This window comes from Pocillopora damicornis, chromosome 1, assembly GCF_964200805.1.
Source record: "Pocillopora damicornis chromosome 1, jaPocDami1.2, whole genome shotgun sequence".
Classification (NCBI taxonomy): domain Eukaryota; kingdom Metazoa; phylum Cnidaria; class Anthozoa; order Scleractinia; family Pocilloporidae; genus Pocillopora; species Pocillopora damicornis.
Window position 1 is genome coordinate 7,550 of NC_142670.1, and position 26,520 is coordinate 34,069.

The window sequence follows — 26,520 nt, forward strand, 5'->3', positions numbered from 1 at the left end:
GTTTTGGTTTAGGGTTTTGGGAGTTGGGAGTTGGGTTTTGGGTTTTAGAGTTAGGGTTTTGGTTTAGGGTTTTGGGTGTAGGGTTTAGCGTTTTAGGTTTTAGGGTTTTGGGGTTTAGGGTTTTGGATGTAGGGTCTAGCGTTTTGCTTAGAGTTACGGTTAGGGTGAGGGGTTAGGGTTAGGCTTTTGGGTTGAGTGTCGGGTTGAGTGTTTCAGTTTAGGGTTTTAGGTGTAGGGTTTTGGTTTAGTGTTTAGGGTTTAGGGGTTTTTCTGAGTCTGCGGTTTTGGGTTTTGGGTTTTGGGTTTTGGGTTTTGGGTTTTGGGTTTTGGGTTTTGGGTTTTGGGTTTTGGGTTTTGGGTTTTGGGTTTTGGGTTTTGGGTTTTGGGTTTTGGGTTTTGGGTTTTGGGTTTTGGGTTTTGGGTTTTGGGTTTTGGGTTTTAGGCTTTGGGCTTTGGGTTTTGGGTTTGGGGCTTGGGCTTATGGGTGTAGGGTTCATGGTTTAAGGTTTTTGATGTAGCCTTCTGGGGTTTTGGATTTCAGGTTTAGGGTTTTAGGTTTTTTTCTTGGGTTTTATGTTAAGGGTTTTAGTAGTTGGGTTTTTGGTTTAGGGTTTTGGGCTTTAGGTTTAGGGTTTTGGTTTAGGGTTTTGGGTATAGGGTTTCGCGTTTTGGGTTTTAGGTTTAGGGTTTTGGTTAAGGGTTTTGGATGTTGGGTTTAGCGTTTTGAGGTTTTGTTGTATGGGGTTGAGTGTTTAAGGTTTAAGGTTTCTGCTGGAGGCTTCTGGGTTTAGGGTTTTGGTTAAGGTTTGTGTGTTAAGGGTTTAGATGTTGGGTTTTGTTTTAGGGTTTGGGTCTTGGGTTTTTGTTTAGGGTTATGGGTTTTGGGTTTTGGGTTGGGGTTTGGGTTTATGGGTTCAGGGTTGGTGGTTTAAGGTTTTTGGCGTAGCCTTCTGGGTTTAGGGTTTTGGGTGTAAGGTTTAGGGTTTAAGGTTTTTTCTTGGGTTTTGGTTTGGGGTTTTGGTTTAGGGTTTTGGGTTTTTGGGCTTCGGGTTTGGGGTTTGGGGCTTTGGGTTTTGGGTTTGGGGGTTTGGGTTTGGGGGTTTGGGTTTGGGGGTTTGGGTTTATTGGTTTAAGGTTGATGGTTTAAGGTTTTTGGTGTAGCCTTCTGGGCTTAGGGTTTTGGGTTTAAGGTTTAGGGTTTAGGGTTTAGGGTTTTTTTCTTGGGTTTTGGTTTTGGGTTTTGGGTTTAGGATTTTTGGTTTCAGGTTTTGGGTTTCAGTTTTGGGTTTGAGGTTGTGGATAGTGTTGGGGTAAGGGTTGGGGGTTGAGATGGGGTTGTGGCTATGTTTGGGCTTGAGGCTATCCTTTGTGCTGATGTTTTGGTTGAGAATGGGGTTTGGGTTGAGGTTCGTGTCAGAGCTTGGGTGGGGCCTAGGGTTGGGATTGGATTTTTGTTTGTGCTTCGGGTTGGAGCTGAGTGGGCCTTTTGGTTGGGGTTCAGGCTGGGGTTTGAGATCTGGTTAGGATTAGGTTTTGGGGTGGTGTTAAGGTTGTGGTTTGTGTTGGTGTTTGTGTCGGGGTAAAGGTTGGGATTTGAGTCGGGGTTGTGGTTGTTTGGGGTTGAGGCTTTCCTTTGTGCCAGGGTAGGGTTGAAGTTGGGCTTTGGTTGAGGTTGTAAGTGTGGTGTGAGTTGGATACTTTGTTGAGGATTAAGTTTGGGTTGGTGTTTGAGTTGTTTCCTTGGCTGGGGTTGGAGCTAAGGATTGGTCTCGAGTAGGGGTTGAGTTGGTGTATGGGTTAGGGTCAAGGTTAGTGTTGAGTTTAGGGAAAGGGTAGGAATCGAAGACTGCGATGAACTTTTCTTTGAAGTTGTGTTTCCTGCTTTGGTTACTATTAGGGTTTGAGTTTGTAATAGGGTTTAGGCTTGGGATTTGGCTCGAGATTGTAATTAGGGTTTGTGGTTGGCTCGGAGTTTGAGTTGGGGTAAGCATTGGGTTCGGGTTGCTTTTGGAGTTTAGGTTTTTGTTAATGGTTAGGCGTGGAGTTGGGTTTAGTGTTTGTGTTTGAGGTAGGGCTTTTCCTTAGGACTAGATTAAAGTTTTTCTTAGGGTTAGCTTAGGGTTTTGCTCAGGGCTAACTTAGGAATTTTTTTTAGGTTAGCTTAGGGTTGCTTAGAGTCAAAATTAGCGTAAGGATTAGGGGTCTCATTTGGGATTGTGGTTGTCAATGAGGTTAGTATTACGGTTTTGGTTGGAGTTGGGATTTGGGATGGGGTTCGGGTTTAGGTTGGTATTTTGCTTAGGGTTTCGGTTTAGGGTGAAGTGGTATTGGGTAGGGGTTATGGTTTGTGTTCGAGCTTGGGTTGTGAATGGGGCTGAGGTTAGGTTTAGGGTGGAGCTGGATTAGGGTCAGGGCTGATGTTGGTGTTGGTATGGGGGTTTGTCTAGGTTTGGTCTTTGGGTTGGTTTGGGGTTTAGCTTTTATTTGTGGTTGGGCTCGGGCTGGGTTTAGGGGAAGTGTTTGAACTTGTGGTTGTGATTCAGCTTTTCGTTTTGTTTGGTGTCGGGGTTAGGGTGGGGTTAAATTTGAGCTGGGCTTCAGTTGGTTTTTGTGTTGGGGTCTTATTTGGGATTGAAGCTCGAGTAGGTCTTAGGGTTAAGATTTTATTTGGGTCTGGGTTTGGGGTTAGTTTAAGGAGCGAGGTTTGAGTTGGTGTTGTCGTTGTTGTTGGGAGTAGGGTTAGGGGTTGGGCTTCGTTGGTTTGCATTGAAGCTGAGGTTGGGATGGGAATTTCAATCGGGTTTTGGTTCGAGCGGGGGTGGGGTTTGGAGTTGGGGCTTAATTTGGGATTGTGGTTGTTCGGGTTTTAGTTGTGGCTTTGGTTGTGGTTTATGGTCAGGGTTGGGGTGAGGCTAGGGTTTGATGTGGTGTGGAGCTGAGGGTTGGTTTAAGGTTGGGTTTGTGGTATGAAGCCTGGGTTGGTGATAGGGTTGGTGTTGGAATTGGGATCGAAGTTGGAATTGGGATCGAAGTTGGAATTGGAATTGGGCTTTAGGGTTAACTTTCGAGTTGGTGTTGGGGTTTGGGTTTGGGTTTGGGTTTGGGTTTAGCTTTGGGTTATGTTTGGTGTTGGGATTAAGGGTTGGGATTCGTGTTGGTCTTGTATTTATGTTTTGGGTTTCATTTAGATTTGAGTTAGAATTAAAGTTGAGATTTGGGATTGAGGAGGGGTTGTGGCTGGGGCTTGGGATTTTTTTGAGTTGGGGTTGTGGATTGGGATGTGGTTGGGGTTAGATTTTGGCTTTCTGGTGTTGGTTTCTGGGTTTGAGTTTGGTTTTGGGTTGTGGTTTGGGTATGGAATCGAGTTAGGTTAGGACTTAGTGTTGGTGTTGGGGCTAAGGTTTGAGTTGTGGTTATGGTTAGGGTTAGGGGTTGAGGTTGGGGCTTAGGCTTAAATATGGGTTTAGGTTCGAGTTTGAGTTGTGGTTGAACGTGGAGTAAGGATTTTGGTGAGGTTTGGGTGCGGGGTTTTTGTTTGGGTTTTGGTGAGGTGTGGGTCTGGGGTTTGTGTTTTTTTTGTTTGGTGTTGGGGTTGGGGTCGGGGTCGGGGTTGTGGATGGGGTTCTAGTTGCAGTAAGGTCCGATTTTTGTGTTGGTGCTTGGGGATGGGGTTGGCGTTGGGGTTGGGGTTTGGGAAGGAGCTGGGTTAGAGTTTAGCGTTAGGGCTTTTTTTACAACTATTTTTAAAATATCAACGTAATCAAAACTTACCGAGACGTTTTTATTTCCAGTTTCTTTGCCCGGAAGGTACTTGCGTTGATTCTCGACATAGTACAGAACATTTGTCATAACTTGTTGTTTCCCTGACGAGAAGGATATCATAAGAATGAATATAAACTCAGACAGGAATTGAGAAATATTTTCAATTTTGAAGTTCCGTAAAAACGAAAAATCATTAATAGTTTTAGAAGGAAAAGAAAACGACTGAAGTCTGGCACTGTAGTTATTTTTCAACCGACAGTCTCAATACTTTTGTTCGGAAATCATTATCACGCTTAAAATATGGCATCTCTAGCCTTTTTAATAATAGATAATGATCTTGCCATCATCTCTACTACATATCTTAATTTTTCTTCGTTTTACGATGGACGATCAAAAATTTCTAATGTGCTATCTGTAAAACAAACTTCCAACACACTCATTAGGTTTTCATATGGAACAGTACATTCTCTGGGAATACTTTTGACTACTGGTACGGTCTCTGATAGACTGGCTAACAAGTTTTCTAAGTTTCAACAATCTCGTACTCTCACAGAAGGCAAACAAAATACCACATGAATGGAGGGTCAGTTGATCATATTCTGTAGGCCTTACTCTGCATCACAAAACAGGTATATCCATATTATTTCCCCGAGTTTCCATCAAATAAAAGAATCTGGAATGCTATAATTATAGGTCACGCTAAAAAGGGTTCTGTAGGAGCCAAAAATGTAAATCAGGGGAAGAACCAGGGGTAAGTCAGGGAGTTCAAACCCTCTCCCTCCCCCATCATCTGATCTGTGTTTTTTTAACAACCAGTATGACCCCTTAATTCTACACTGAGTAATTAAATTGTGGGCCATGCTACGCCACAAGCAATATTTTAAAATGGGTTTTTTTCATTACGAGAACCGCTTACACTTTACAAATAAACAAGATTGGGCCAACTAATATCAGAATTTAACAAGTCGCAAAACCTTACCCAGCTACAATATTTGATAATTTGAGTATTCCTACTTATTCAGTCTCAGTCTGACAATATGAAAAATTTTCATAAAAAAGAACGCGTTTCTTAAAAGATGAAGGAGAATATGACTTTTCGACGTCACTAAACTTCCATACATCAGTGACAAAGTTTCAAACAAAGGAATCGCGATTCCATCAAAAAAGCCGGAAAGCTTAGTTTATGTGCATTAGTTTTCTTTTTCTGGCCTAGAGTCGTTGCAGAACAGGAGTAGAAAGGGAAAAGTTGACCAGAGACTTAAAAATTTTGATTTGCGTAGAAATTCTGGATCCAAAGAACTTAATTTCCTCAGGGACGCTCGCAAATCATTTGCTAAAATGATTGGAACTGGAAAGAAATCTGGTGTGTCATCCAATTATGAAATAATACTCTTCTCATCAGTCAGCGTTCCAATGCCGAACATATACCACCCAAAAGGATATGGATAGTTATGTTATGGGAAAAAAAGCGGTATAGAGCCGATAGTGTAACCCACTTTGCAACGCATTTCATTCAAATTTCCCATTCCTGAATCCGATTCTTACATGACCAATTTTTAAATTATCTTTTACAATAAATGTAAAGAAAATATTAACTGCCGTTTATATATCAACTATTAATTGTTGTAGGCATTGTGTGAACAGAAGGTCCTAAAGTAAACACTTCGATAAGCCCCCACGAAAGAGGATAGGGGGATAATGAAGGGCCCCTGAAGAATGAAGTGGCAGTCGATTTGCAAGACACAATATATTGAAGCAATTTTTTACAACTGCTTTGGTTAATAGATCTAATTTCGGTAAGTTGAATTCTTCTTGACGAAGTCGAGCTTGAAGTCGACTTACCTTATTCAATTAATAAAGTCATAGGCATTATTTCTTTTTGGCTATGTCTCACGCTGTCTTGCTTAAACCCTAAGCAATATGTAAATCATAACCTTAACTTTATTAAAATACTATGAAAATTTGCATATGAAAATATAGGCAAGGAATCTCACACTTTGCCATCATTAACTGTGTGGCAATTGAATTACATGCTTATCGTCGGCTGGCAGTTAAAGGATTGGTTTTTTTTTTTAATAATTGTTACATTTTGTATTGGTACGAAAGTCTGCCTCCCTTTATACTGGAACAAAAACCAATTAACCCTAACTTAAGCCCAAACCCAAATCAAAACTTAACCCAAGCCCACACACAAACCCTGAACTTAACCCAAACACACACCCATACACCCATACACCCATGATGGTTGAGTTGGGGTTGTGGTTGTGGTATTTTCAGGTTGGTAATAAATTTACGAGTACTGCTTTGGTTTTCAAAAATCTAAATGGTATTTTTTAAGTGATTGTTTTGTACTTGATTGGTTCGAAGACAATCACTAAGTCAACCAAAAGTAGAAGTACTATAAAGAAGTAAATGACACTTATCTGATTAATTTAGCGATACTTGTATTCCACGTGCTTAGCGACTGATCTTGGAGACTTATCAATTAAAAAAAATGAGATTTTTTCAACCAATTTGTTAAAGTAAATAAACTGCCGTGGGTGGAAAAAAAATTATCCGATAAACACTAAAAACCACGCACGGTTTAACAAGCAAAAGGAACAATTAACTGAAAGCCTGCTACCGTTGATAGAAAAAAATCTACATAATAGATACAACTTTAATTTATGTACATACCCTCTCGCAAGATATCCAGCACCTCCTTACTCAGAAGGGGATCTTGGTTCTTAACCACCTGTTTCTGTCTTTGTGTGGTAAAATTTAGGGGCACAGTCTGTTGTGACCCTGCCCAGTCATACACCTCCTTTCATTTAAAGAAAGAAATTTCTTTAAAAAAATGTCTCTAATACGAAGTGTGACTAGGAAAGAGACAAAATAGCCTGCAGTGGGCGGGTGCTCCTTTCCTTTGGAGAGTAGGTTGCCTTTTTAATTAGAATTAGTGGTCTGAAGCTGGCTTTTCTTGTCATGTACTGAGATGAAGAGGATTACAGATATTTGGTTAAACTGTATATCAATACAACTCAGTTTTATTTCCTCTAATCAAGAAATATTTATCAAAGAAAAGAGGAAATTAATACTTGTAAGTAAGTGACCATGTAGATATATAAAATATCTATACATCTAGAATAAAATTTATTTTCATAAATCCTCAGAAGAGAGAGATAGAAACACGGTGTTTATTATTCCAATAATTGATCTTAAATGATATTCATATTAACTACTCATACACAAGTTACTGTAAATACCTGGAAAAGGGCAGTTGCCTTGAACTTGCATTTCAGTTGGTACCGCCACACGGTAGGATTATCGTTATGCCCTCTTTGTCCTCATGCAGTACCCACTGACCCCCTACCTCTCTCACCTATGAAATTAAAAGGGAAATATATTTCTTATGTTTTGTTATATTTGAACTCCCCAGACTTCGTTCCAAGTAGAAAGAAGGGGGGGATTAAAACACCAAAGAGGTCTGTCAGCCAGAAAAAAACTGCAGCAATTATCCAGTGATTTTGAAAGGTTGCCTTTACGAGCATTACTGGGGGCTATCTACAGTCATTATTTTGATTTTAATATTCTCTATTCATGGGGATGTACACTTTTACCTAATTTTATTGAAGGATTTTTTCTTTCTTTTATCCGCTGATTGGTCTTGTAGTATGTAGACAATATAGGAAATTAATGTTTTCAAGACATGTCATAAGAATTTTTTCCCCTTCTCATCACCAAAGACACTAGCACAACATTGTAAAATTTGATTAGCAGATTGGGTTAACCCTTTCACTCCCAAGATCTAATTAGTAATTCTCCTTACTATCTGCCATACAATTGTTATGATGTTAGTTCAGAGAATTTGGCATTGGATCAACTAATAATCTCATAATTGATGTTCTTCTCTATTCTCATCACCTGCCTGCTTGATGTTGTATTGATATTTTAAGGAGAAATTCTGTCTTGGTCACTTGTGGGAGTGAAAGGGTCAACACTCTAGGACATACTTCTCTATGTTCATTTGCCTGGCTTTTCTGTCACCATAAACTTATACTTTTATCATTCATTAATATCAAAACATTATGAATTGGCTGTAATGGAGTGTAACATATTGTAGAAATATGATTGAGACATATTAGAGACATGTAATATTATACTATTCACCTCCATATCTATCCTAGTGGTTTGATCCTCCTTGTCATTGTAGACTTTCATTCTCTTACTGACAGAAAAATATTTGCTGAAGTGAAGATTGACGACAATATGTACCGGTATTTCCCTTAATTTGATTGTTTTGTTACATGGAAATTAAGAATATAGAACAATTTACCTCAGTTAGGTACACTTCAACACCTGGACCGTAAAAGTGGTAGATGTAACATGGTTTTTCTGAAGGAAAGTAAGGGGCTAGAAGTAAATTTGGGCCATTGTTTGATTTAATATGGTTTAATATGACTCACATATGAGTAATAACAAGTGTCTAGTATATGGGATTAATAATAAAGGGAGATTGTTATGCTGATTATCTCACCATTTCCTCTTCACAATCTGAGGGGCCAACTGGCCCTGCTGAAAAAAATCTTCCATGTCATCCATGCTTATTTGGTGAGGGACTAAAAAAATAAAATAGTTATGAACTTTCATGGAGGAGTGTCTTCCAACATTGCAACTTTTGGCGTTGGCAAGGAAGGTAATCTCTCAACTACCGCAAAAGATGTTTGCTTCTTTTCCCTGCCAATATCTTGTGTATTGTTTTCATTCTTCTGTCAAGTGTATATTGCACTTTCATTGTAATTGCATGGTTGAAAGGGTAAGTGCTATAGTGTGTATGTTTGATAAGTTCAGTTTACAGGATATGGTAAATAATGTATGATAAAGTTTACTCTAACGTATGAAAACCTACCTGAAAAACATTCCACCAGGACTGACCTGGTAGAGGTTGGTGCTAGAAAAAAAATCTCACTTTCATGGCTGTTTAGGCCAAAGTTTGATATCACTGAAGAAAGAAAGAAAGATTTTTACTAAATTCCCAAAGATGAAATAGTATTATCCATTTGCAATTGATGTAAAGTACCTGAACAATAAATAACATAAAAGAAATATTTTTTAACCTGCTTTGAAATGGTAAAGGTTGGAGTGGATTTGTTGGTAATAATAAATCAGATCATAGTATACTTGCCACAATGAACAACATCAACCCTTTTTATAGCATATCATTATTATGCAATTTTATTACATTTACCATAGTATCGAATTTTAAAATCTCTGAACAATGACAACTTTGCAGTAAAAAAAAATACAGTTATGTGCAGCTGAGTGCTGCAGAGGGCATTCACTATCAGTAAGGTTCATAACTACCAAATGGCACCTTTTTTACCTTTCATACTTTTATCCAGTTTCTGTATAAATATATAGGAAATCATCAGATGAAAGCTTATTGAACAGAGAATTTTTTTGTCTTTTTCTTGAATCTCTATACTGCTTCATTCTCTTCAGTGTACACCATCTATTGTGTACCAAGAATCAGCTTTGGGATAATTGATTTACCTCTTCTGCCACTCTCACTCTCCATACATGCCATCCAGTAATACAGCTTAACTGATGTTGTCTGGAACATGCCACAAATTCTGCAGATAGTTAAAAATAGAAACAAAACAGATTACCTTTGGGGATTTGTTGTCAAATAGTATAGGGATTATCCTCACTTTGATAACCCAAGTATGCAGTTTGATATGAGTTGGAAGATTCTAAATCATGTGCATACTCTAATTGGTGAAGTGTCATGTCATGTTTAGTAACATAATGCTATGATTTGTGGAAATGGCTGATATATGATCTCCATCAGTTTCAAACCAAGAATCACTTAACCTTTATTTGAATTTCTAGCACCAGGCAATGGAACTTGAACCTTAAGCTATTGCTGTCTTAATAACTACACTGTAGCCATACAGACCCAGGATCCTAATTTTATGACAACAATCAGCAAGCAGTTAACTTTCACACAGGATCAAGATTATCACCCTGTTTTATAACAATTAGTTTACAAATTTTTAAGTCTCTCTTTGGCTGGTAGCACATCTACAAAAAAGCAAGCAAGAGAAGTGTTTAATTTAAGAAGATTTAGTTTTTTCAGAGAAATCTTCTTTTCCAGCTCTTTAACAGAATTGAAATGTGTTTGGAAGGAGAATTTGATTTGAAATTTATTTGTAATGATACCAGTCCTTGTTGCAAATGCTATTAAGAATGGAGGGGGGGGAAGGGGGGGTTGGGGCTGGATGATTTATTTTTTGGGTATTCCCTGGGTGTTTTGATTAGGTAAGGACTTAATGAAAACCTGTTGAAAGCCAAATCACTGAAATTTAGGTCTTATTTCTTCTGTTCCCCCTCCCAGTGAAAGGGAAATTGGAGCAGTACCTGGCGCATTTTGTGTAGTTTCACTCAAATACCTGGTATACTTAGGGTAGAGAGCCCCTATAACCAAATTAGTAGCAACTCTAATGTGCACAATAGGTTTTGTAATTAAGGTGTAGCACTTTTCTGAAGCCACATGCAAAGGAAGTAGACAAAAAATGTACATGTATGGAACCTTCCACAAACATCTTATATTTCCTCAGGCTATAATAGTCAATACAAACCTCATCAAGGGTGAGATTTAAAAAGACTTGTAGGGGCTCCAACTTCACATAGTTGTCATAAAGCTCCCTCTCACATAGGAGCACCTCCTCCACCCTGTCCAGTCTTCTTAATGTAACTTCAATTTCTTTATGAATACTTCGACTCAAATCTACAACTAAAAGGTGCAAAGGAAGTTATGTATTATAGCCTGGGAACAGTGGATTTTCTGATCAGGCTAATGGATTCTTACTGTCGCTTGCCTAATTCACAAATAAAGTCTGATGGTTAATAAGGCATACATATCTAATGATCGTACAATTTAGAACAAGTGGGTTGTTGTATCAACAAGTAATACCATTGAAATGTATGAACATCAGTGCAAATAAAAGTTGCTACTGACAGTTAAACAAGGAAACAATCACAACCATTACAGGTTGTTTAGTTTGATGTCATGTTTTGGTTAGGAATGTTTAAACAAGTTCTTGGTATCAGACCATGAGTATCATAGTTTTCATGAATCATTCATGACCTGGAATATGGTAGAGGATTAAATTTAACCAGCTGCAGCCTCAAGATGTATACAACCACTTACCTTCATGCATGAATTGCTGCAGTTGGCTATAATCTCTCATGATAATAAACATAAATATTGTTAAGGTGTGTGCTGGATATCACTTATTAAAGAACTGCAATTCAAATCAACTGTGCATGTATTTCTTCAGTACTGTTGTTTGTTTTGTCCCATGTAGTGTATGGAAAGAAAAAATTACTTACCTCCAATTTCTGAAGTGGATGAAGCCGTGGACTAAGCTGATGAAAGGGTCTGGTTTGATTGGGTTGATGGAAGGCTGAGGTTAGGTTGGGCCAGTAAAGGAGCGGGGTTGGAGTTGGGTTAAGCTAGTGGAAGAGCAAAGCTGGGTTGGGATGATTGAGGAGTGAGATTTAGGTTGGGCAAATGGCAGGGTGGAGTTAGGTTGGGCTAACGGAGGAGTGGGGTTAGTTGGGACTAGTGGAGGATTGGGGTTAGGATGGAAAAGTGGATTGGTGGGGTTAGGTTGGGCTAGTGGAAGGGTGAGGTTAGTTTGGGCTGGTGGAAGGGTGGGGTTAAATTGGGCTAGTGGAGGAGCAGGGTTTGTTAGGGCTAGTGGAGGATTGGAGTTAGGTTGGGCAAGTGGAATGGTGGGGTTAGGTTGGGTTAATGGAGGAGTGGGGTTAGTTTGGGCAAGTGGAATGGTAGGGTTAGGTTGGGTTAGTGAAGGAGTGGGGTCAGTTTGGGCAAGCGGAATGGTGGGATTAGGGTGGGCTAGCCGAAGAGTGGGGTTAGTCTGGGTTGATGAAGGGGTTGGAGTTGTTACTGTGGATGTCAAGGTATTTGAGGCTGAAATCAAGAATGCAAGTTAGGGCCAGTGGAGGATTGGGGTTAGGTTGGGCAAGTGGAATGGTGGGGTTAGGTTGGGTTAATGGAGGAGTGGGGTTAGTTTGGGCAAGTGGAATGGCAGGGTTAGGTTGGGTTAGTGAAGGAGTGGGGTTGGTTTGGGCGAGCGGAATGGTGGGGTTAGATTGGGCTAGTGGAGGGGTGGGGTTAGTTTGTGTTGGTGGAAGGTTGGGGTTAAATTGGGCTAGTGGAGGAGTGGGGTTCATGAGGGCTAGTGGAGGATTGGGGTTAGGTTGGGCAAGTGGAATGGTGGGGTTAGGTTGGGTTAATGGAGGAGTGGGGTTAGTTTGGGCAAGTGGAATGGCTGGGTTAGGTTGGGCTAGTGGAGGAGTGGGGTGAGTTTGGGCTAATGGAGGAATGGGATTAGGTTGGGTAAATAAAAGGATTGGAGTTGATACTGTGGATGTCGAGGTATTTGAGGCTGAAATCAAGAATGAGATTCTCGTCAGAAGGGGTCAATCACATATTGCTACAAGGGGATATTTTTTTTAATATAATTGTGAATTTCTGTCTGGTAGCCTTCAACATGGTTGTCGATTGCTTCAATAGTTTACATAAATAGAAACATGTTTTCTTTGAAAGTTTTAATTTTTTGATGGTGATAGAGTTAAGAATAGTGCACAAATGCAACTTGCTCAAAATTCACAACAGCAAGAAAACATCTGCACTGGTTTGCCTAGGGGCTTTTATCTATTTGTAACCAGCAAAGTATTTTGAGATTTGGAATATAAAATGTAGATGGGCTTCAAACTCCACAATTGGCTAATTTTGATGATATGTGTCAACAGTAAGGAACTATTACATGTGACGAAATAAAGTTTGGAAATGGGGGAAAGACAACTTCCATGGTGTAAAGTGAAGGACATGAGACCAAAAAGTTTCAGTGGAATGAAGAGCACTGAGAAAGAAAGACATCATGCTAATAATTTTATGTAATAAAAAGCTAAGTTACTAACCTGGATTTGTAAGCCACAGGGAAATTTTCCTTTTTCCTAGATCCTCCAAATAATTTCACCAGCTTTACACCATCTCGAAGGGCAGTCACAACCTTTGACATGGCATGTCCTCTAAAGTATGATTCAAATAACTCTAACCTGGTGTAAAGAAATATTAGGGATTGGTATCACCATATCAAAACAATTCATTATATTGTAATTTTGAATAGTAGTCCCTCACTTTACTGGAAATATTCTTAAACATTGCACTTGCAGAAATTACACAAAGGAAGCATTGGCCTGAGAAAGGTAAAGACGCTAGAGCAACCTGTCATCATAAGGGCCAATATTCTTTAATTCTAGATCTAAATTTGTAATTCTCCTTAATGTCAATCATACAACTCTGATAATATTAGTTCAGAGAACTAAGTATTGGATCAACTACCGGCCGATAACCCGCAGGTAATCTGTTAATTTTTCCACAAACAGTTGTTGGTGCGGGTTCTAGGAAGGTGCGGGTAATACGATAATTTTGAAAGCTTCCAGTGTAGTTAAAAACGATAAACAGGAAAAAAAACAGGTGATAAGATACATTACAAATACTCTTCAAAAAACTTGTGCAATAACTCATTTATTTCGCGCAGATTACTCATTATAATAAGAGACTTTATTGCTCTCGATGAAAACCGATGCAAATCGAAAACATACAAAGCATAGCAATATCGAAAACATGCATAACATAGCTTTTATCTTGTTCGTACTCTTACTTTCTTACCTTGTCAATTTCACAGCTTGTTTCTTTGTTTAGTTCAAAAAAACAATTCTCACCTACACGGAAATTGAACTTGAAAATAAAAGAATTCAACTACTGTGAAAAGGCTGGCTTCAAGGCAATTCACACGGAAAATGATGCCGACATGTTTATTTCGTGGCGCCGCATAATAAATTAGCGCGACAGAATATTCGACGCATTAGAGAAATTTTCCTAGCAAGTACCGTTTTGAGGTAAAGAGTATTTTCCTGTTCCAAGCGATTTCTCAGACCCAGTAGATTTCGTGTTATCGATTTTTTAAAGAACAGATTTAAACAATTGGTATCATTCTCAACGAAACAGCGAAGACAAAGAGTGTGAAAATTTTTTAATTGCACGCTAAAGGATTTCATGGTAACAAAAACAATGAAGGAACTTTGCAGGAGTCGACGATTTTCTTTTGCTTTAGGGTGCGGGTTATCTGCCAGTGCGAGTAATCTGCCGCGCGGGTAATTGGACGGAAATTACGGTAATTATCCCCAATTTGATATTTTTCTTTATTGATGTCTCTTGTCTAGTTGATATTGTATTGTTATTTTAAGGAGAAATTCTGTCCTGGTCACTCAGGGAAGTTTAGGGACTTAAATTTGGAGACCATTTTATCTAAGAGGGTAACAAATATGTGGATAATTTTGTTCTTTTCCTCCAGGAAAAAGTTTGGCTTTCACTCTTCCAACCTCTTCATCAAAGGTCATGATAACAGTATGAAAAAGCAATTTAAGAATAACTGGTTTTTTCCATTGATTATGCAAGCATTAAAATAGCTGAGTAAGCGCGTTTCCTGGCAGAGTATATCCGGCGTCCTAAGGTATCAGAGAAGGAAAATTAGCGCACTAGATAAATTAGCACACAAACTATTCCAGCTATCCCTTTAAAGATCTACATTTTCGCAGAGTCTAATAAGGAATAATGTGGGTCATTCAATTTACTTTTAAAATTTTGATCGTTAAGCGGAAAAGGAGCTTTCCTTTTCAAACGCCTGGACGGTTGACAAGATTACTTTCTTAGATGTTCGTTTTTCATTAGGAACTTGGTCTTCACATATTGAACTCAAAAAGAGTTTCTGCCATTTGTGCGTTAACGCTCCGAACCAGAGCTTTTGGAGCAAAGTGTTAAGGAGCCTTTTCTTTTTGGACATCATCTCCAAATTTCGCGAAAATAGACCGAAAGTCAGCCAAAAATGAAATCCTTAAAGTTTAAAACGCAAGCCAAAAAGTGATTATGCGAGAAAAAGCGACTCGACGTATCATCAATCCCGCACGTCCCTTCTGCTCTCAAATTGTTTATTGCTTTGTGGCTACCGAAGTAAATGAGGCACTAAAATATAACTTTCAGAGGTTAAGAGATTTTTAGTTTTTTTGTTTTTTGTTTTTTTTTCATAACTAAACATGAAATTTGCGTCGTTTTGGGACTAGATTTGATATTGGTTCACCACCGCGTCGATTGTGAAATTAAGCGTACAAGACACCCGCTGGGCTGAGTGGTGGACGGTGTTCCTTCGACGTTTTCGCATCGAAACTTTCAGACGAAATGGTGAAGTTTTCTCCAGAGTTAAAAATTATTTGCCGGGCTCGCAGCGTTGAATGTCTAGTAAAGATTTAAGTCTAGTTTTTAACTTCCCGTCCTATGTTGCTCCCTGGTTTGTGCGCCAGCGACGCGAACAATGTTCAGTCTAAGGTCAATTGAACCGTGGAACTAGAGGTATCAAGGTGTCATTAGCAATTAGATGGCAAAGTAGAGTCCAATTCCACTTGAACAATTTAAATCAACTTAATCCAATTTTTTGTCGTATGGAAAATGTTAGACAATTATCAGTAAGCGTCATCAACTCAACAGAAACTTCATAGAGCGACTTAGTTTGAAGTAACTTACACCTTAAAGCGAAATGATTCAGAAGAAGCGAGTGACAAGAGAAACAAGACTCACCCACTGAAGTCTTCTCCTTTCGTAAAGGTAATGTCCATCACCCGCCTGGCGTTTATAAGCCGACTCATTTCTGCGTTCCCAGGAACAGCAGCCCTCTTCCTTTCCAATAACACCACGGCCCTCTGAAAAGCACGTTTGCTGTAGCTCATAATGTAACTTTAGAGTGTGTAAAGACTGCAGCTGCATGCTCTTACTGAATCTTTGAAAGAACCCCACCGAACATGAAAACTGAAGCCCTTTATTGTTCGGTTGATCAATAACTAACTAGGTAACTATTCATCAACAATTTTCTCATCTTTACGTTTACATAAATCAACAACGAAACTATGAAATATACCAAATCTTGGCGCAGCGGATTTCAATCATAGAAAAGGCGGACAGAAGACACCCCTAAAACAAAAACACTCGCTTAAATTACCCAGGGTAAATCTTCACTAATATGTAAGTTGAGAAGACGCGCGATCACATCTATATTCGACAATTCGAAATAATTGATAAGGTACAGACATAATATAGACTTACCAATCTGTAGTTTTTAAGTCCATTTTGGTCGATGTAAAAAAGAAAGAAAACATTTAAGCGTCCTAGCTGTCGTTAATTCTTAATCCCAAACGATCGCCCTTCGCGCACGAAAACAAACTCCACCACATCCTCCCAGTGAACGCTAGCTACGCCACTGGGTTAAGGAGTGTCACAACAACAACTCCAGAGGTGTGAAAGGGCGTCAATACGCATTAATGTGAAATATGTTTTACCGACCCAGAACAAAGCTGGAGAGGTTTGTATAAGTAGTAGTGTTTTATCAGAATTCTTTCAACAAGAATGTAATGTCTTTACGTCAGTATGCGGCCTTAGAGCAAGGTCTTGTATCAAATGTAATCCACTGGCTACAGAACAGGAATCTTCCAGCCAATCCACTCCACTGCGCACAGTGTAATAACGCAACGGATGTGAAAGAAAGAAACGATGGCCACTTGGACGGTTTTCACCGGTGAGCCAACAAAACTTCACTTAAAATAGACTATTTAGAACAGAACGGATTGAAGAAGTAACTTTATTAGCATAAGCGACATCAGAATAGGCGTTCGTTTCGGGGTAAAATTAAAAATATTGCGGCACCAATGACCAAACATCTCGAAACAAGTAAAAATTCGCGGATTCAGTAATTTATGTTTACTCTTACTGGTGGTGACTTTCTTATCGTGCGCGTGGAAGAGTGTTTCAACTTTTCATTTGCACAAAGGAGCATTTTTTTTTTAACCAAAAGCTAAATAGGTCCTCCTGGTAAGTATAGCTCATTTCAAACAAATGTGCTCCCCGGATGAATACCGTACAAGCAGTTTTTCTTCAGTGAACTCGCATTTCTAAAAGAACGTTTCCTTCTTTCTGTCTTCCTTTCTTTGCAAAAACTATTTCTAAATTTTTTTTTCTGTCAAGTTAAAGTTGGAGCAAGTAATTATATCACGGTTTAATAGTTCAATTCTGATGTGGTTGAATAAAACTAACTATGGCTCTTGGTTTCTCTAGCCGAAATCAATGGAACAAAACATGTTCATAATTCCCTCGCAAAGTGTTTTCTTTATTTTTCCTTTTTTTTTTTTTGGATAGGCGCAAAATTGTTTGAGACCATCTTACAACAAAGAAAAGATACCTTATGACAAAATGGACTAAAAATAAAGCTATTACATGTGATAATTGGATTGGTAAACAAAGGCAAAATCCAAAATGGACTAAAAAGCTACGAATTGATTGGTCGTGCCTTTTTTTTATTACGTCTGTAAGTGGCGTGCAAGTCATTCAGATCATTAGAACCATTTAAAACTTTTAAAGTTGTAAGAAACCTTGTCTTTTCTACATCGCACAGGCGCTGCAATGGATGCAGAAAGAAAAGAGGTCTGTGGTCCAACAGCTTCTTCGAGGAGTTCAAAAGAGTGCCTTTTGATAAATTACTACTCACAATCTACTTTTTTCCGCCGAGGACTCTCAGCGACAAATTTCTAAGCATCTGATCTTGAATCTGAACTTAGTGAGCAGGATTTTAAGGCGGCTACAGGATGCCTGCTCTAGAGATCTCTATGAAGGCCAATCACGCCCTTTGAAGGACCCGGAACTGTGTGACGATTTGATTCGATTCGAGCTCGATTACAAGGGTTGTAACCCGAGTTCGAGTCACTTATATCGAGCTCGGTTGCCCAGGAACAAATATTGATCTTTCGAGATTTATAATTTCGGTAGGCTTTCGAGCACGAGTCATCTATATTGAGCTCGGTTCCCCAGGAACAAATATTGATCCGTAATTTCAAAAGCCTTCCTAAATGAAACAAACGAGGATGGATAACCAAGTAACACGAAATTCGGCCTTTAAGAACTGTCCTTCCCAGGAAGTTGCAATTGGCTATTAAGAGCAGCCTTTAAATACCATCAGTGTAGAAGGTGCGCTTCGAAGCTCGAAAGAGTAAAATAATCAGTCCAGCTCATTGAAAGGATAGTAAATTGTATGGAAGGTCCTCTCAATGTCGTCAAAGACAGCTAAATAAAATGGATTAAATTCAGATGTTTACGAAAACATAGCCCTCTAAATTTTACATGCTTTTTTTTGTCCACTGAAGTTTTCAAAATTCAGTTACTCAGAATTGACTTCATTTTTTATTGTATTTGTGATCTAAATATACCCACGATTTTATACAAATCAATATCTAACTCTTCGCGAGAAGAACTTAACTACTCAGCCACTATGATTAGATAACGAAACTTTATGGTCATGAAAATTCTTTATATACTTGGTACAAGAGTTTCTATCTAACGAGAAAAACTGTTATGTTCCGCAAAAAACGCTCCTTTGGGAGCCAAAAAATGTAAATCTGGGGCGGATTAAGGGTTCCAAACCCTCTCCCTACGTCATCATCAGACCTGTGCTTTTTTTTAAATGTCTTTCTCACCCACTTATTCATGCAACGACATGATCGCATGTTTATACTCAGTATGGAATATTTATAACTTGGTCTTGAAAAAATTCTCAGCTTAAGTATGCTAAAGCGTAAAAGAGTTGGTGCTTTTTGCATCAAAATATTTAAGATCCACTCTTACATGATGCAATATGACGACAACAATTTGGTAACATACAATTACTATTGCTTTTATATACATTTTTCGCTGGTTTAGGTTACTTTTTTACTTTTTTCTGGGTACTCTAAATTTTTTAAAGTCTATCATTACCTTTAATTTACTACTTTACTTCCCACGTTGAAACGCATTTAATGAAAGCTTCCTGTACTTGTCTCCGGGGCTGACATGACCAATTTTGGGTTAGAGTTAACCCTAAACCCTTTGCAATTCTATTATAAGGTCAAGAAAATGTTAACTGTCGTTTGTATATCAGCTTTTAATTTTCGTAGGCGTTGTGAGAATTGTAAGCCTTAAAGCCAATAAGCCCCCCACGGAAGATGGGAAGGGGGATGGTGGAGGGCCTTGAAGAGTGAGGTGGCATTTTAAGAACTCACAAAGCACTACAACGCGAGGTATTCTTTTCTAATGAATTCTCACAATGCACACGGTATAGGGTGTTCTTCTTTAACTGAAAACTCACGAATTGTAAAGCAGATAGGCGTATTGCCATCGAACCAAACTTTATCATAGGACCCACAAATGCACTTTTGTTGAATAATACTTTATTACCAAGCTAGAACGTCAATCGTCCTATAGCTGTGCGTACGGCCCCGCGACAGACATGTGATGTATCGTTTAAGAATGGGTTAAGAATCGAATCGATCGGCAAATATTTTGCTTCAGGAAACGAAGTTATCTGGGATGAGCAGGGAGTTTGGCCTACTAGACAAGAGTGGTTTCAAATGGGAGTATTACAAGGGAGCAAGCTTTAGAAGCGCTTATGATATTTCAAATCACTGGAATGCTCAAAAGAAGGCTTGCTGTGGTCGAGACCACCTAAACCTTTTAAAACAAAAAGCAAGACAATTACCGAAAAATATAGAGCAACGAGTGTACAGCAATCAACAAATGTGTTTAATCTTTAATAAGGAATAAACTTACGAAAACAGATAAAATAGGAAAAAAAGCCTAAAGGTATTGGAAAATGGACAATCTCCTTAAAAGTTAAATGATTCAATAAGCTAGATTTTCTTGAAAAACCAGTAGCAGATAATTGACTAATTTTTTGGTACAAATTGATACTTTCTGTTATCTCTTTTTTTGTTGTCGATCAACTTCTTTACCCAATTTCAAATCAGCAGATAAATAATTTTTCAACTAAAAAATTCACAGACGCATTTTTTCGATACTTGATTGAAAGCGGAAACCAATTAATCTGCAGAGTCCACTGAACTTTTAATTAATCGTGAAATCACTTCACTCTATTATAATTTTAACAAACAAAGAAATCAACCGACAATCAACTAATTCTTCAAATGACCAAATCAAAACCCCACATCAATCGACTTGAATTTCTTGTCAAAGTGAAATGACGTCAGCACAGTCATGGTAAATTTAGCAGCCTGAACCTGATTCAGAACACTCTGTGTATTCTGTTAATAACCCTTAAAAAAGAATTAAAGGAGAATTAACCCTAACCCAAGCTCTCGGATCGAAAAAATACCTTGTATTGTTTTACATTATTTCCCGCAAACTCAAAACAACCTTAACTCCTACACTATTCCTTACTATACGACATAATACGTAGATGCAAGTGTAATAATTTCACTTGTTTCGCCATTCGAAGTCTTGTAAGAAATCACCGTCGTTGTTGCTTTAAGACCGTGCAATTTACTTCCAAAGAGGAGAATGGTTAGGCGAGTAAGGACTTCTGATCAAGCCCTTAGAGGTCAAATGGAACGCTCCCTAAACGCGCCGTATGGTGGATTCTCTTCCCATCTGTAGCTCAGCTTTTTGTAATGATAAACTTTCCATCAAACACTCCAACACTGTTCTCGTTATATCCCAGTATTACAAATTATGCCATGAATCACTGGCGACCAAGTGATAGTCTTATTTCTTTCAAAACTAGATCTTGTGAGAAAAAATACCTGGAAAACAAAGTTGCACTTAATTTTAATATTCTGCATTAAAAAAAATAAATTTAATGATCATACCATTAAGTTACATTTATTCATTAATTTATTTATGAATCAACATATTTACATATTTATTTATCTTCTAATTTATTCATTATTTCTTTATTTCCTTAAAAATTCAATTAAGAAATAATTACTGTTATCTTTGATTGAGTTATATTTTATTTCTTTATTTCATCTTTTATTGATCAATTATTTTTGTTTATTTTTAAGTTATTGGGTATATTTTTATTAAGGTATAATTTAAAAAGAACTGTCTACGACAGTGAAAGTAGACGCTTTTCATTGTGTTGTTGTGACAAGACTGGACTGAACTACATTTAAATTGGACTCAAATGTGGGCTTTTCCGAATGGCACTTCACTGGACTGGACGGGACCGCAACACACTATGTTGTTCCTAACTTGACTAAGCAGGATTCTATTGCGCTAGACTCGACAGCATTTGGTTGTTCTGGACTGGACGGGACGGGTCTGGGCTGAGCTGACCTCTTACGGATTGCACTGCTCTGCACTGCACTTGACTGGACTAGAATCGACTGCAGTTGACTTATAATGGACCTGGGCTACGCCTAACTGAAATGCATTTAACTAGAAGAGACTGAATGGAATTGGACGGGAGTGAGCAATTACTACTGAATGGACTGCACCGGACTAAAGTGGATTGGACTGCAAAGGACTGGACTGGACTAGACGTCAGTGGACTGTACTGGGCTTGACTAGATAGCACTGCACTTGACTCGACTGCCTTAGCCTGACTACACTACACTGCACCCCACCAGACTGATCTGCACCGAACTGCATTGCACGTCTCCAAATGAAACTGAACAAGACTGTACTGTATTGCACGTGAATGTACTCCACTGGATTAGACCACACAGAAGAGCTTCGCACAGCACTGGACGCAACTTGGAAGGACTGTTCTGGATTGCCTAGACTGCAATGGAGTTGACGGCACTACATTAAACAACACTTGAATTATATGCAAAAGACAGCCAATAAAGATTGATAACCAGTACTGCTGTTTTGAGAAAAGATAAGCTAATTCAAATTATATTATGGAGCTAGTTCCAGTTTCCATTATTTGAGACAATTTGCGTTTTGATGCTACGAAATGTAATCGGCTAGGGAAATAGTGTTAGTTGTCCTTGAATAGTCCCATAACTGAATACTTACCCTTAATCGTCATCTGTAACCTTTCTGATGGGCTACTGATTGGGCCTTGTTCAAAAGCACTAGCTATTAAAAGTTTCTCCACTGAAAACAGAAAACTGTTAGGAGACAAAAATATTAAACACGTCACATTGCGAGTTGTTAAACGTTGTCATCGAACCATTGAATCGGGAAGCCACTAAACAAATTCTGTAAACAGAAAATTTCAAATAGTCCAGAACCAGGAATAATTCTTAACGATGATCACACAATACCTTTGAAGTTTTCGATGTGCTACTTCTTTATGACGTGATCCGAAGTGAGCCACGAGGACATGCTGAAAAGAAAACATCTAAAAATACTTGTTGCAACCAAAACATGCCGGCCTTACCTCTCTCAGATGACCTGTAGTGCTGATCGACCATAACTTTTTACTCTAACTGCTCTATGCAACGCATCAGGGTTTTTCTATCAGCGAACGAACCCGCCTTAAACAGGTTAGTATAAATAATTCTTTACTTACCTTCTCACTGATGCAAAGCACTTGAAAATGGCCTTATCTTGAGCTACAGAAATTTAAATGTCTCAAGCTCTTAAATCGAAAAAGAAATGCCTGCTTCTCTTTTATATTAACTCTAGCAAACTCGAGACAACGCTAACTCCTGCACTAAACTAGGCTAGACTGTACTATACTTCCATCACTCAGAAATTTAACATACCTGTGGTTACGTCCTAGCTTTGGATTCTCCTCGCAGTTGTAGCTCAGCTTGTTGTTGTGAATATCTTTACATGAAGCACTCCAGTCCTGCCCTACTGATATCCCAGTGTTACAAATTTAGCCATGTACCATCGGCGACCTTTTGATTGCTTGTGTTTCCAAAGATCAGCTGGTGTCTTGGGAAGGCTAAGTCTTGTGAGAAAAAATACTTCGAAAACTTTTAAGAAAACGTTGCATTTCATAAGAACGCCGATTTTTTACTTGAGTTGTTCTAGCTATACCCTTTATCACCCGTTTAAGAGAACTTTTGTTAGAGGTATACAATCTGCTTTGACTGTCACTTACTTCCATTACGACTGAAGACTGGACTGGACTACACTTAAGTGGACTGGACTGGAAGGCACTGTACTTCACTACATTGGACTGTCTTCGGCTACGCTTGACTTCCCTCGACTCCACCTCACTGCAGTACCCTGGACTGAAAAGGAAAGCACCATACAGTACAGCAGTTCACTGCACTTCACCGGACTGATCTGCCTAGAACTGCACTGCACGTTTCCAGACGCACAGTCACCGAAATGGGCTTATCTTGAACTCCTTAACGCAATTTTCCAAGCTCTCAGATAAAAATGCCCGCTTTTCTTTTACATCCTTTCTTGCGAAGTAGAGACAACTTTAACTCCAATATTATACTATACTATGTAATACTTTTGTAAGTTGAAGACAATCTTCTTCGACTAGCTTTTAATCCATTACTCAGAAATTTAACGTACCTGTGGTTATGTCCAAGCTTTGGATTCTCCTCGTAGCTGTTGCTCAGCTTGTTGTCATGATTATCCATTCCAGTCCTGCTCTAATGATATCCCAGAGTTCCAAATTCAGCCATGAATCACTAGCAACCCTGTGATTGCTGGTATCTTGGGAAAACTAAGTCTTGTAAGAAAAAAATACTTGCAAACTTTTAAGACAATGTGGTACTGTATTTTAATATTCTGCAAAAAGATTATTAACACATTGACTATAGGACAAAATTGTATTTATTTATCAATTTATTTATTTATCAACTTATTTTTATATAAATTTATTTCCGTATTTATTCATCTCCCTATTTATTCATTATTTCTTTAGTTCTTTAAGAATTAATCAATGGTATTATTTATTAACATACATTTTATTTGCTCAATTTATCTTTTATTGATCAATTGTTTTTGTTTACTTCAAATTATTGGGTTTACTCTTATTAAATTATCAAGCGAACAAACATATCTTAAACAGATCAATATGCCAAAATTACAATAATTCTTCACTTACCATCTCAGTGATGCACAGCCCCTGAAAATGGGCTCCTGTTGAGCCGCAGATATAGGAAATTCAAAGTAAAAACTTTGAAAAGTTTTGGTCTGTCCCCGAAAATGGACTGAGAGAAATTTTAAATCTTTAACCTGAAACCCTCCGAAAATGGGCGAACGCACAGTTAACACCAAGGTGACCTTGCTTCTGGGGCTTTTTCATTGGCAGATTGGAAAGCCATCGAAATAATCCAGTTCACGATTTGAGCAAATGCCCCGAAATTGGCAATTCGAGCCCCCGACAATAGGCCAATATAAAGCTCCTGCAGTTGAAATTGCGTTAGTAGGATTTAAAACTAGCTTCTTAATAAAGAAAAGAACACAGGGACAATCGGGTTAGGCATTTTATTTTCTAATACCATATTATATCAATAAATTTACTTAGATTTTTTTAAATTACTCCACAAAAACCGAGCAGGAGGGGACTTGCACCCTAGACGAAAAATTTTGCGTCCACAAAACTCCGCATGTTTAGCGTCAGTAATGTCGATCCCGATAATTTGAACACCCATAGTGTTCCAGACGATGCTTTTATTTTTATATCAACTTGCTAACAACTTTCAGTCGCTCCCCATTGCCTTTGTATTCCGAACTGAAAATCCGAACAAGTTCCGAAAGGCCGAACGAAAAGCCGAAGTGAAATTCGAACCGAAAGTAAAGCCGAACTCCGAAAGCAGCACGATCTCAATTTTCATTAACACATGCGTAATCTTTTTTGTAAAAGGCTAATTCTCAATTCTAATTTGCTGTCATAGCTGAATTGCTTAAATCCGATCTCCTATAATAACGTTAAAATCTAGTTGAACCTTCGAGCCAAACTTTTTTTTTAAGTTAAACAGTCTTACTCGATCAGTGTTTAAGATCCCTTCAATCAAGTGAAACTGAAAATGTAATCGGCCACAGTCGAAGTTACTATGGGGCAAGACGTGCGGTTAAGTCAATGAGCAGCTGATTAACACCGAAAGACCTGTTGATGAAGAGCCGAAGTATAAACGAATCCGATATTGTGACAAACCGCTTAACCGAAGAAGCGACGAAGAAGAAACAATCCAAACAGAAAGTGTGCTGAACAGCATTCGATTGAAAGAAAAATTTGAAAAATTTGGAGAGGACCTCGCCCAACCTCAAGGGAACCCGCTAACCAAGCTGGCTAAAGTTTTTACTTTAACTACTTTGAGCCGAATCAGAAGTACGACAACTAAACTTTGGAGTTTATGGTTTAACCAGCGCACTATCTAGTAACCCTCTTTTCATCCCAACCCACAAAGAATCTTACTAACCAGCCGAACATCAGCGTCTTCTAACTGATCTGTTCCTAGCCTCTGCGTATGCAACAGAGAGGAAGAGAAGAAAAAACCAAATAGAGCGTTGGCCCTTTTTTTCACCGCGCTTTCCCGTCCATATGCGAGTTATACTGATGACGAGAGTCAGCACTTGTCTTGTGATGATAAACTGGACCAGTTGGAAAGGAATGGCGCGGACTGGACCGGGCCGTGCTGGACTGCATGGAACTGGACGCCGAGTTTTAGACTAAATGCACAATGAACTGGACTCCATTGAAATGAAGTGAACTAGACTATCTGGACTGGAATGGGCTGAGTGGTGTTTGGACTGGAGAATGTAGTATTAGCCTAAATGAGAAAGATATCGTGGATATTTAAGTGAAATTGATAATACGGCAAAACATCATGGCCCATTGTGGAAGGGAAAACATTGCAAAATAATCATATTCGGAGTTCGCAACCATCGCGCATGTCAGAAGAACTGAAGAGGGATTTTCTGTTCACCACTTTTACCGAAACATTGCAAAACTTGCTCGGTCAACACGTAATAAATTTAGATCCTTTTTTTAGAGTTACCCTCGGGATTAATAAGATTGGAAAGATCTGTTTAATTCGAGTCACTCCTAAACCCTTCACAGCTTTACATCAATGTTTTTATTCTCAATACTGGTCTCTATACATTTCTAAGGAGAATGTGTTTAACTATCGTGAGCTTCGTTTGTTGGTGATTATTTCCTTTATTCTTGTGTGTGACCTTAATTTGTGATTAGGGGTAATACTGTAAGGAGAAATAAAACGTTAGTAATTCCTAGGTTTTTAAGATTACCGAAAAAGTGACTAAAATCTGAGAACGAAACCCTCTTCAAATTGCCAAATAACAGTTTCATCTGGAGTCAAGCCGAGTAAACATCGAGGCGTACCTTAATTTTCCTTGCGTAATTTGGAGAATCTTAGTGAAGAATTTCATCTAAACACTTGCAAGTTATCGCTTCATTTCAAGCCCAGAAAAAAGGCAAACAAACAGGCAAATGAAATCTTATGCAAATAGCGGAGATAACAGCCGATCATGTAAACAAGATTTGAATTTATAAAAAACAACTGTGATAAGAGAAGGGCTTTTTGTCTTAAATGCCCAAAAATCAACACCTGCTTTGAAAAAGGGGCTTTTTGTCTAAAATATCAGAATATTTACAAACCTTTGAGTAAAAACCGTATTCAGATGTTTCGATTAAAAAGAAAAAAAAAACAGAAGTGTGAACTTAATTTTTTCACTTTTCATAACGAGCGGTTAACTCTTGAACTCTTAGAAGTGATTAACATGTAACTTCTCCCTATATTATTATACATTATCTAGAAAACAGGAAATGAGAATATTCAAATTTATCTCCTAGATGTTATCTTGTTCTGATATCAAATTTTTGTAACTAATTGGAAGGAAATGTTTGGCAGCTGAAGGGAGAATTTGAC

The 26,520-nt window shown here is 38.5% G+C and overlaps 2 protein-coding genes across 9 annotated transcripts; both read right to left on the reverse strand.

Annotated features, from left to right (window-relative positions):
• Positions 1–3,652: 3,652 nt before the first annotated feature.
• Positions 3,653–15,876, reverse strand: LOC149051178 (uncharacterized). 5 transcript variants are annotated; one of them, XM_089200620.1, is made up of 9 exons: positions 15,470–15,876; positions 12,754–12,891; positions 11,137–12,218; positions 10,383–10,537; positions 9,295–9,374; positions 8,651–8,743; positions 7,008–7,123; positions 6,439–6,565; positions 3,653–3,863 (listed from the first exon to the last, which is right to left on the reverse strand). In XM_089200620.1, exons 1-3 carry the CDS (start codon positions 15,616–15,618, stop codon positions 12,161–12,163), a joined length of 345 nt encoding a protein of 114 aa, XP_089056746.1. In that variant the 5' UTR covers positions 15,619–15,876; the 3' UTR covers positions 3,653–3,863; positions 6,439–6,565; positions 7,008–7,123; positions 8,651–8,743; positions 9,295–9,374; positions 10,383–10,537; positions 11,137–12,160. The 5 variants fall into 4 exon arrangements, with proteins under 5 accessions (XP_089056746.1, XP_089056764.1, XP_089056753.1 ...); XM_089200638.1 differs by having other exon boundaries at positions 3,655–3,863; XM_089200627.1 differs by lacking the exon at positions 3,653–3,863 and adding an exon at positions 5,605–6,239.
• A 3,157-nt stretch (positions 15,877–19,033) lies between these two features.
• LOC149051179 (uncharacterized) lies at positions 19,034–24,964 on the reverse strand. 4 transcript variants are annotated; one of them, XM_089208685.1, is made up of 5 exons: positions 23,195–24,964; positions 22,423–22,899; positions 21,979–22,040; positions 21,728–21,822; positions 19,034–21,488 (listed from the first exon to the last, which is right to left on the reverse strand). In XM_089208685.1, exons 1-2 carry the CDS (start codon positions 23,260–23,262, stop codon positions 22,608–22,610), a joined length of 360 nt encoding a protein of 119 aa, XP_089064811.1. In that variant the 5' UTR covers positions 23,263–24,964; the 3' UTR covers positions 19,034–21,488; positions 21,728–21,822; positions 21,979–22,040; positions 22,423–22,607. The 4 variants fall into 4 exon arrangements, with proteins under 4 accessions (XP_089064811.1, XP_089064818.1, XP_089064826.1 ...); XM_089208692.1 differs by having other exon boundaries at positions 21,728–22,613; positions 22,767–22,899; XM_089208700.1 differs by having other exon boundaries at positions 21,979–22,899.
• Between the last annotated feature and the right edge of the window lie 1,556 nt (positions 24,965–26,520).